The sequence below is a fragment of the Zeus faber genome, assembly GCF_960531495.2.
Source record: "Zeus faber genome assembly, chromosome: 12".
Taxonomy (NCBI): Eukaryota; Metazoa; Chordata; class Actinopteri; order Zeiformes; family Zeidae; genus Zeus; species Zeus faber.
Genome location: NC_137196.1, coordinates 8,852,997 through 8,863,668, shown reverse-complemented (window position 1 = coordinate 8,863,668; position 10,672 = coordinate 8,852,997). Strand labels below are relative to the sequence as shown.

Sequence of the window (10,672 nt, the reverse complement as noted above, 5' to 3'; positions counted from 1 at the left end):
TTTACTGACTAAATAATATGATAAATGAACGGATCGTTCACGGTTTGTGAAACAGATCGCAATTGTTTGCTCTTAGTTAAATGCTGCGGCCGGATATCCCCGCAGAATAAACAGAGAAACGAAGCGGGTTTTTGGCAGAGATTGATCAAGGTTTCAGACTGATCATTCATTTGTTCAGGTCATCGTTGGGCCATCCTGGTTTGTAGCGGAATGACCTGCACAGTCAGTCAGAGCTTCCTGACATATAACAGTCCTTTCCCCCAGTTTATTTAACCACTCTCCACTGCCAGCTCCAAAATAAAGAAAAATAATAGTCAAATGTAGATTAGAGCTTTTTTTTTTTTTTTTTTTTTTTATCTTAAAGAAAACTTGTAAGTACAATACTGGACCATGTTACATACTTTAGGTGACTTTCTTTCGTGCGTGTTTAATCGGACTGTATGTATGAAACATGATGAGATCTATGCTTAGATAACAGTAATAAACGGTTCTCTCTTTTGAAAAGGAGGAAGCGACACACCAACAGTATTTTGTGAGTGTACTTGAGTGCGAGTAATATCAATGATACATTTTGCCACCAGCGTAGCATACAGGGCATTTTTCTTGCAATGCCTTGAAGCCAATGTCACACACACGAAAAAACCTCCTGAAAACATAATGATTGAGGACATATGGCCTTACCAGTAATCCCAGAAAGGAGTGTTGCTCACCTGACCATGCAGGGGTGTGGCAACACAGAAGCTTTATAAATGGAAAGCATGTCAAGAATTTCATTCAGAACAACGGCAACCAACGTGCAAGCAGATCCACCGCACGCCGAGACTCGACCAACCCGACTAGCTCGCCATGCTGAGATCGCCCGCGCTCCGCGTACTGCTTATTTGTGCCACCTTGTTCCACTGCTGCCTCCGTCCCGGGGAGGCCCGGCCTCACGTGGCCCGGGACGGTGCGCCCAACCCGGGGGGCCCGGATGGCGGCCAGAGGACCCTGCTCCTGGAGGCGGTGAAGACGGGCATCCTGGGCTCCTTGGGAATGGACAGGGAGCCCAGGCTGTCCACGAAAGCCTCCCATCAGGATCTGGGGCTGGTGTACCAGCTCTACAGGGAGAAAGTGAGGGCTCTGGGCGGAAACTCAAGCCAGGCAATAAGGGGATCCTCCAAGTCTAGAGAAAGGACATCTACCATTCTGTTCCCAGAAACAGGTGAGTTTTGTCCCTTACCTGGATTTGACAGTGATTAGTGCTTAATAGTTCAAAACTGCTTGTTGTGTGAGTCTATCGTGGCTAATACAAATAAAATCAATGGGAATGTTAGTTGTATCTTCTAAACAAAAAATGAAAAGGTTTTAAACATAAACGGAATGGGCAGAATTTATAGACGTCAAGAAAAGATGTAAACAATGGACTATGGGATTTTGATCATTGTGATTCAACTTTATTGCAATAGGATTTATGGGATCGCGTAGGTTTAGATCTTAATTTTGGATTTCGTTTTCCCAAAATAAATTATTGCGGTTTGAGGAGGATAAAGCTGTTTCTTAAATCAGACATATTTCTTCTTATTTTTCTGATTTCTTTGTTTCAGTGCAACCAGTGAAAGTGCATCTTCCAGAATCAGGCCAACAAATCCAGTGGTACAGAGCCATTTTCTACAAGAACCAGATCGTCTGGAGCGACTGGACACTTGTCGGAGCGGAGCTGAAGATTTCCAGGCCGAGCTTGGGAGAGCCACGAGCTTCCCGGTCTGGGATAAGACAAGAAATTCACGTTAAAGTTATGGGGATGAGGCCGGACAACACCACAGCCACGTTGTATCTAGACACCGTGACCAACTCCAGTGTTTCCGGCCCGTTTCCTCTGGACGTTAGGCCGGGGGTGGAGACGTGGCGGAGGAGCGACGACGTCCAGTCCCTGGTCGTGGAGCTCGGGCTGGTAGGGGGCCAGGCGGGGGACCCCGAAGCCAATCCGACGGTGGGCCTCCAAATAAGCCGTGAGGAACCCCGTCCGGCCGGTGGGAAGAGACGGCCACGCTCCGCCAAGGAGGATGCCTGCAGCGAGCAGGGGTGGTGCTGCCGCAAGGAGGTCACCGTGTCCTTCAAGGAGATCGGCTGGTCTGACTGGGTGGTGGCGCCCACCTCCTACACCATGCACTTCTGCGACGGCTCCTGCCCCCACAATTATAAGCCGGCTGCCATGCACACGCAGGTGAAGTCCCGGCTCCACCAGCTGACCAAGGGGGAGACGCCCAGGCCCTGCTGCGTCCCCGCTGCCTACGAGCCCCTGATCCTGATGTACTACGACAGCACGGGGCGGCTGAAGGTGACGCCCTTCACCAATCTGATCGTCACCAAATGTTACTGTGCCTGAGCACCTTTTTTGGAGGGGGAGATGTCACAACGATCCCAACCAAATGAAACCCCCGACGGTTAAGACGGAGCGCGGACGTTCCATCCGTCACATCCTGCATTGTGAGATAGATGAGAAGGTTTTTTTTCTGTTGTTGAGAGACGTCTGGATTTTGTTTCGACTGTAAATTTCTTTGAGTTATTGTCATTGCTTTCAAAACTTTATATGATTGAAATTGGATAGCAAATATATAGACTACATCCTGGAGACCAGAAACCTTACTGTTGCACAAATAGACCTATCTTTTCCTGTTTTGTTTTTATAATCTTTGCCTTTGAATATCTGGTTATTTATTGTACAGTGTAAGTTATATTTATGTTTTTTAAAGTTATTTTGTTTTTTTCATGTGACGTTATCTTATGTTTTGTGTTACTACTCTGCCATGACAGTCCAATAATGTGGTTTGAAAGTAGTGTATTTCCTCAGTTTGTATTGTCTTATGCATTTCAATAAATGTATGAAAAGAAAAATTAACATTTTATTCATTCTTTACATTGGAAACAATGGATTTAACATTAAGTCAGTCTTTGCTCAGTGCTGTTCTTATATTTGACATTATATGTCCAGAGGTTACGGACAACCTCTTGGTCTACTGTGATATTGTCTCTATCTTTTTAATAAAGAAATAATAATTACAAAAAGTGAATCAAATTTTATTCACACATTTTATCCGTGCCCTATAATAAGAACCGTCGATCTCTGACAACCACGTACTGCCGAGAGAATGAGTGACTTCAATGTAACTGGCTAGTCAAAAGGAGGTCGTTGCAATGTTGATTTTACAACAAACTTACCGGTAATCGAACTAAAATGCCTGACGCAAGAATGATGGCAGGGTCAAGGATGTGGGGATGGAACATTTCAGAACATTTTCACAGGATGAGAGAATTTATATTTTTCTTTCTGTTGAAGGCAACAAGCGTGTGTGTGTGTGTTCAAGTTCAAGTTCAAGAGATTATTTGTCACATACACACGTGTGTGTGCGTGCGTGTGTGTGTGTGTGTGTGCACGTAAATGGCTTCTTGCAGTGATACTACAGACTCCAAAGTGTAACTTCTAGACATGATATCGCACATATCTCCTCACAAGTATCTCCCAGGTTTGACCTTGGAGATACTTGTGAGTATCTCCAAGGTCACACTGTGCACTCTGCATGATCCAGAAACGATCGTAATTAGGGATGTAACTATCTACGTCTCTATCTATCCATGATCGAACATAATACATTTGGACACTGACAAAAGTGTAACTAAAGAAAATAAAGAATACTTTAACTAATTTAAGAACAAAGAATATTCATTAATTTTAATTTGTCTCTCAGCAATGCTCTTTGGTTAGAATAAAAATGTATTAAAAGTCCATTGGTGTACATCTTTTATTAATGGTTTAATGTCTTTACATTTTATGGCACTTTCAGTTTTTGTGGAGACCTGATCTCTCACTATGCACTTTCTTCTACTGTCCTGCAAATTTAATACATACATTACAATAATAATACAAATATATTTAAACCCTATATTCTCTATTGCCTTTGGTTTCATAAATAAAAGAAAAGACACCTGATCCACAAATTAAATGAACAATGCTTCATACTATTACATGAGGTTTCATAATATTTGGTTGTCTTTTGACCACAAAGTTTTTTAAATTAATGTTCTCTCATCTTGAGTTTTTCAACAAGATACTTAAATAATTAAGCGTATAGCCGGCTTCACACCTAAAACGACAAACGACACGAACAAACTGGGAGTCCATTCATTCCTATGAGAGCTGGAATCCGCACATGAAAAACTGTGATGCGCCGCGGTGCGGGTTCCGGGAGGCGTTCACATTTTTAACTTGCGTGTTGCGGTCCGACACTTCTACCGGAAGTTCAGTACGTCAACGGTGGACTTTTGGATGCGATTACGCATTCGGTGTGAAGCGGGCTGTGATCGGCGTCGTTCAGCAGTCTGAATCCTATGCACCAGAGTCAATGATCACTCAAAGGTGTTGAGCTGAAAATGAGAAAATGTAACTAAAATATTGTGACTACGTGTTACAAAGTAGCACAAACAATTCGAGCACTGTTGTCCATTCAACTCGTACTTCTGTGATCTGGAGTGTTATCTTTGGCTTCAAGCGCAAATGGAAATGCTGGTCGTCTTGACGGATTACCACTTTAACTGCGTCATGAACCTGTCAAGTCTGAAGTTGTGTGGATTAACACAGCCGCTTACAGACATCGCTTGACAAATTCTGGCTGATTTTTTGATCCGACCGCGGATCCCGACTTGCGGTGTGACAAGCACGCGTGGCTTCAAATCGCAACCGTGCGGTGACCTCGGGTCAGAATGACTGCGACGCATCGTCTCCAGTGCTATTCTGGGGGAAAAAAAAAAAAAAAAAAAAAGTAAAAAGAAACAAAGCTGAAAAACGATGGCCTCAGCACTTTGAGTCATGGAAGCACAAGTGGTTCTCTGGGGTGGGGGGTGAGTGGGGGAGGGTGAAAATGATGACCCCTTAAATTCTTGTAAAAAAAAAAAAAAAGAAAAGAAAGAAAGTAAAACACAAACAAGACTATCCTTTAACACAGGCAACATCATTCTACAGCATCCTCTACATTATTCTTCACTACTGTACCTCAGTGCATATTTATATGTAATATGTTATATAAACCTGTATGTTTGTATATATGTGTGTGCGTGTCGCTGCAGAGGTCACAAGGTGTCTGGTAGGATGTACAGCTCTTGGTCGTGCGGTTCCGGAAGCATGGCGAGACTACAGCAGTGGTCGTTGCTGTAAATGGCATCGTCTGCCGAGTCGCATTGGAGGTACAGATCGTCCTCCATTGACCTGGTGGCGGAGGAGACGTGAAAAACGGTGTGAGGGTCGTGTGGTTATGCCACACAGACAAATATTGTGCAAAAAAAATAAAATAAATAAATCACACAGACCGAGTTGGTAACATTGCGTAGGAAAAAAAAAGTCCACCACTGAGTCATCTTTTTTTTTTTTTTTTTTGAAGCAAAGAGAAAAAAGGGGAAAGGGCAAACTTCCAAATAGTGTGCAATTTCAGAAAAATGGGAATGACAGCAATGTTGGGAATAAATAGCAAGGGTTGCGTTTCTTCCCCTCCGATGGTATGATGTTTTTTTTCCAGTCGTGGAGAGTAACAAAGAAGAAGTACTTTAGTACTCTACTTAAGTACATCATTTTAAAGTGTCTGAACTTTGTCTATTCAATTCTAAAGACTTTTTCCTCTACTACATTTCTAACGCGGTCATCTTACATTAGTTATTTTTTATCTGGACTTATATTTATATACATCTGGATGTATATCCATGTACGTTCTTGAAATCAGGATTTATATTAATATCTATCAAAAGCAAGACAAATCTGGATATGCTAAGCGGTCATCTGCAGTAGAAAATGTACAGTACTTGAGGACATGTTATAGACTGAATATGACAAGTACTTTTACTTTTAATACCTTCAGTACATTTAAGAGCCAGTACATAACTACTTTTTCTGAAGTAGAAACATCATCATGGTACTTTCACTTTTACTGGGGTCATTTTGCGTAAGCTTTGGTTACTTCTTCCGCCACTTTCCATCGAATAGGTTTGGACTTCTGAGCCTGTGCGAAACCCATTATTTTATTTTGAAATCAAATACTAATTCTGTTTTTATTATTATTTTATTTTATTGTATTTATTTTGTTTATTTTAATAAATTAATTAAATTAATTAATTGCATTATTCAAACAAATTAATCCAATTAATTAAAGGTAATCAAAAGTAATTATTACTTTTACATTTAATATTATTAGTAATAGTAGTCCAGCCCGAAGGGTGGGAACCCTATAGTTTTTGTTATTATTCTTCTCGTCATTCTCCGGCTGAACATGCCTGGCGCTCAGAAAACGTGGAACCCATGGCCATGAAAGAATAAGAATTGTATTTGTGGCAGTCCACACACACGGTGGTCCAAGTTTGATCCACATTGGACCATATCTATAGGAGGAGTGAGTAAAAAGAAAAAACTTTTTCTGAAGGAAGGAACTGAAAGTAGCGAGCTGAGGCACCGGAAGTAGCGGAGCAGAGCGCTTTGTGACATCATCATCCAATTTGGTATATATGTGCGCGGTATGACACTGAAGGAACTTTCACATAGGACGCGGTGCGCGCAAATACACTGTATACTGTAAACTGCATTTGTACTGTTCAAGTTCAAGTTCAAGAGATTATTTGTCACATACATACACATACGGTCATACATATATGCAGTGAAATGTCATGACACCCGGTGATTGCGCACAATAAGCTCTATAAGCTCGAAAAATACGAAAAATACTCAAATGTGCGTAATCATATATATATATATATACATACAGTATAAAGCTTACCTGTCCACGTATCCCACGGTGCATTTGTGGTCAGTCGTTAGACTGGTGAAGTTCTCATAAATAGGACTCTGCGCTCTTGTCATGCTGGTGTAGTGGTGTGAACCGTCTTGCTGTGTATGTGTGTCACCTTCCTTCTCCACGTATCTTCCACTTCCGCGCTCCAGCCCCATTGCTGTCCTGAGTCTGTGGCGCTGTTTGTACACGACCAGGGCGACCGCAACCCCGAGTAGGAGAAGAATGAACACGGTCAGGCCCCCGGCCAGACCAGGCGTGGGGCCACCGGAGGACACCGTACACGCCATTGTGCTGTTCCCTCCAAGACAGGTCGTATTGTGTCTCATGATCTGAGTACGTGAAGAGCAACAAACCCATAACATCACATCTTAAATTGTTTTATTTTGTTCCCAAACCGCATTCTTTATTCTATTTCTTACAATGTTAACCACCCTTTGTGTACCATCCAAACATAAAAGGTGCTTAATACACAGTTAATTTTCACACAAACACACACGCACACACACACACACACACACACACACACACACACACACACACACACACACACACACACACACACACACACACACACACACTGTGGTTATCCAGGGAAGGCTAATCTGTATCCTTGAGGCCTCTGCACCTATGGGATGCTATCAGTGGAAACAGACCCAGACTAATTATACTGCTATTACCTCAAAGATTATCTATAAGATATAATGGTATAATATCATATATTATAATAGAAATGACATTTTTCATGTTAACAATACAGAGCAAAACATATAAATCATCACATTAATAATAAATAAACAGCTAAAGTAGGTCACAAAGTATATTGAGTCTACAATATTTAGTCAACTCCTCTGCATGGATTTCCCACTGGGGATTAATTATCTCACTTTGTCTTCTCATCTTATCTTATCTTCTCATCTTACCTCATCTTATGTTATGTTATGTTATGTTATGTTATGTTATGTTATGTTATGTTATCTGATCTCATCTTATCTTATCTCATCACATCTCTTATCTTATCTTATCTTACCTTATCTTATCTTGAAATATTTTGGCCAATACAGGAGAAGAGATCAGTCTTACCAGATGAGGCTCTCACAAGTCTGAAGGATCTTCTGTCGTGTTAAGTCACTCCCTTGCATGTAGTCTCTGACGGATGCAAATTTTGAAGTTCTGTTTTTCTCAAATTGTGGAACTTGGCAGCGAGTGTTGAAGTGAGAGGTTTCCTGCAAGATTGCTTAAAATGGAAAACAGCTGCCAAGACTAAGCGGGGGCAAATATTAATTAATATGCATGTTTCAAAAATAACTGCATACAGTAAGTGTAAACGGCAGTGCCCATGATTTGCTGTATTTTCTGATTTGCATGTACTTACTTATATATATATATGTGTGTGTGTGTGTGTGTGTGTGTGTGTGTGTGTGTGTGTGTGTGCGTCAAATGAGGTTAAAGTAGGCTTTCTATACCTATGCCTCTATCTGTTACAAGGACCAATACCTCCCCCTGTTGTTGATTTCAGTTCCCAATGACAAAGTACACGAGGCCTCATATGTTGTAATCTTAATCTGAATGATAATGAAATAAAATAAAGTGCCGACCTACAATTAATGATTAATTATTCATGGGTATGAAGACACTGATTTTTCTAATCCTTTTTTTACCACTGGCAGTTAAAGATCTATTTTTAGTTCCATAAATATTTCTCCAATAAAGATTCTCTATCTCTGTAACTCAGAAATGGGTTCCATATCAAACCAGAAGTATGAAGTTCATTCATGGATGAACACAATTTTACAATACACAATAGTATGTATCTCTTCTGATAATGACATAACACAATGAGACTTTTAGGTGTTAAATTGAAATTTTTTCATGTGGACATGAAGCTTCCACTCAAGGTTGCCCGAGTTATGTTTTCATAAGAATGGAGAATTGCAGCTGATACTGACTTTTCGCATGAACAAAAACAGAGGGCGTACAGGATGTACACTGATGTTATATCTATATATTTATTTATTTGACATATTTGAAGCGTATTTCCTATTCAGGTTAAAAACTCTGAGTCAGCAGCAGTATCAATAATCCCGTGCACGGTCTCCCACTCTTCCCGTGCCCTGGAGTCCCCCTCTTCTTTTTTTTCTTCTTCAATGGTTGTCATGGTAACCCTTGTAGCCAAGTTTCGCTCTCCTGAATGGCAAGAGCGACTGAGTTCATTCTGACTCACCGCGAGTTTATTCCAAAGGCTTTGCTGAATTTGCAGAATTGTGTGTTTCACTCTTTCACTTAACCCTGTAGACATGTACATTTACTAGTACAAACAAACAAAATAAACAAAGGTGAGGCTTGCTCTATAATTGTTGATGAAATTGGAAACCTTGGAGAGCTTTACATGTCGCTATTATTTTAGTTGTTGGTTTTTTTTTAACATGTCTGCTAGGCCCGTATGATGTTGATGCCATTGCTATACATAATTCATCTCTATTTTTTCTTTGCATGTGAAGCGGTAACCCTATCCCACAAATACCAAACTGTAACATGCACTCACAAAGAGGCCTTAGAGGATCTGAAGCAGTATTGGAAGCAGGAAAAATGGGCAAGTGTAAGGGTCTGAGCAACTTTATGACCGTATGTATATGTATGTGACATACATGTGACTCTTGAACTTGAACTTGATCTTGACAAGGGCCAAATTGTGACGACTAGACGACTGGGTCAGAGCCTCTCCAAAACTCAGGTCTTGTGGGGTGTTCCCAGTATGCAGTGGTTAGTACCTACCAAAAGTGGTCCAAGGAAGGACAACCGGTGAACCGGCGACAGGGTCATGGGCCCCCATGGGCTCATTGATGTGTGTGGGGAGCAAAGTCTCACCCCTCTGGTCTGATCCCACAGAAGAGCTACTGTAGCACAAATGGCTGAAAAAGTTAATGCTGCTATGATAGAAAGGTGTCAGAACACACAGTGCATCACAGCTTGCTGCATATGAGGCTGCATAGCTCCAGACTGGTCAGAGTGCCCATCTGACCCCTGTCCACCACCGACAGCGCCTACAATGGACACGTGAGCATCAGAACTGGACCATGGAGCAATGAAAGAAGGTGGCCTGGTCTGATGAATCATGTTTTCTTCTACATCATGTGGATGGTCGGGGTTAGGGTCCGATGGAGCATCTGTGGGCTGTGCTGGAACAACCAGCCCGATCCATGGAGACCCCACCTCACAACTTACAGCACTTAAAGGATCTGCTGCTAACGTCTTGGTGCCAGATACCACAGGACACCTTCAGAGGTCTTGTGGAGTCCATGCCTCCATGGTCAGAGCTGAGGGGGAACTATACAATATTAGTGCTTATTAGTGGTGGTTTAATGTTGTGGCTGATCGTTGTATATTTATAGTAATACACACACAGTGTATATATACAGTGTGTGTGTATATATATATATATATATATATATAGAGAGAGAGGGAGAGAGAGAGAGAGAGAGAGGGGAAGATAGATACACTGTGAAGATAATTTCTAGCAGTTAACGAGTAATACATTTATATTGCTCGCTAAGAAAAGTTTACTAATGTGGATAATTAACATTCATTTCCATTCTTAAGGATTTTATTTATTCTTTTATATAATTCATCATTACAATGTTTATAATTCATTGTTTATAATGAATTACTGATTTTTTTTTTTAGATTTTTAGATTTTTTTTTTTTTTTTATAAAACCTCTACGAGTTGACATAATAACCCAACAATACAACCGGGGCGAAAATTCTATTTTCCTGCCTCCCGAAAAGTGGAACAGAACGAGGCCGCAGCTGTTCCACAATCCAGATGCGGCGGCGCGCGCCAGCTACGCCGCCCACGCGCAGGGAACGT

The 10,672-nt window shown here is 41.3% G+C and overlaps 2 protein-coding genes across 2 annotated transcripts; one reads left to right on the top strand and one right to left on the bottom strand.

Annotated features, from left to right (window-relative positions):
- Window positions 1-846: 846 nt before the first annotated feature.
- Window positions 847-2,365, top strand: gdf15 (Growth differentiation factor-15; the record flags this gene model as incomplete). Its single annotated transcript, XM_080011255.1, has 2 exons — window positions 847-1,201; window positions 1,584-2,365. The coding sequence occupies 2 exons, from the start codon at window positions 847-849 to the stop codon at window positions 2,363-2,365; spliced, it is 1,137 nt and encodes a 378-aa protein (XP_079867381.1).
- A 2,514-nt stretch (window positions 2,366-4,879) lies between these two features.
- On the bottom strand, window positions 4,880-6,965 carry LOC307238560 (uncharacterized protein). The gene is made up of 2 exons (XM_080011598.1): window positions 6,792-6,965; window positions 4,880-5,239 (listed from the first exon to the last, which is right to left on the bottom strand). Exons 1-2 carry the CDS (start codon window positions 6,959-6,961, stop codon window positions 5,104-5,106), a joined length of 306 nt encoding a protein of 101 aa, XP_079867724.1. The 5' UTR covers window positions 6,962-6,965; the 3' UTR covers window positions 4,880-5,103.
- Window positions 6,966-10,672: the final 3,707 nt, after the last annotated feature.

Coding starts and splice junctions, on each gene's coding strand:
- LOC307238560 (XM_080011598.1), bottom strand. CDS start 6,961: ATGGGGCTGGAGCGCGGAAGTGGAAGATACGTGGAGAAGGAAGGTGAC. Junction 5,240..6,791: donor ACCGTGGGATACGTGGACAG/GTAAGCTTTATA, acceptor CTCCGCCACCAG/GTCAATGGAGGACGATCTGT.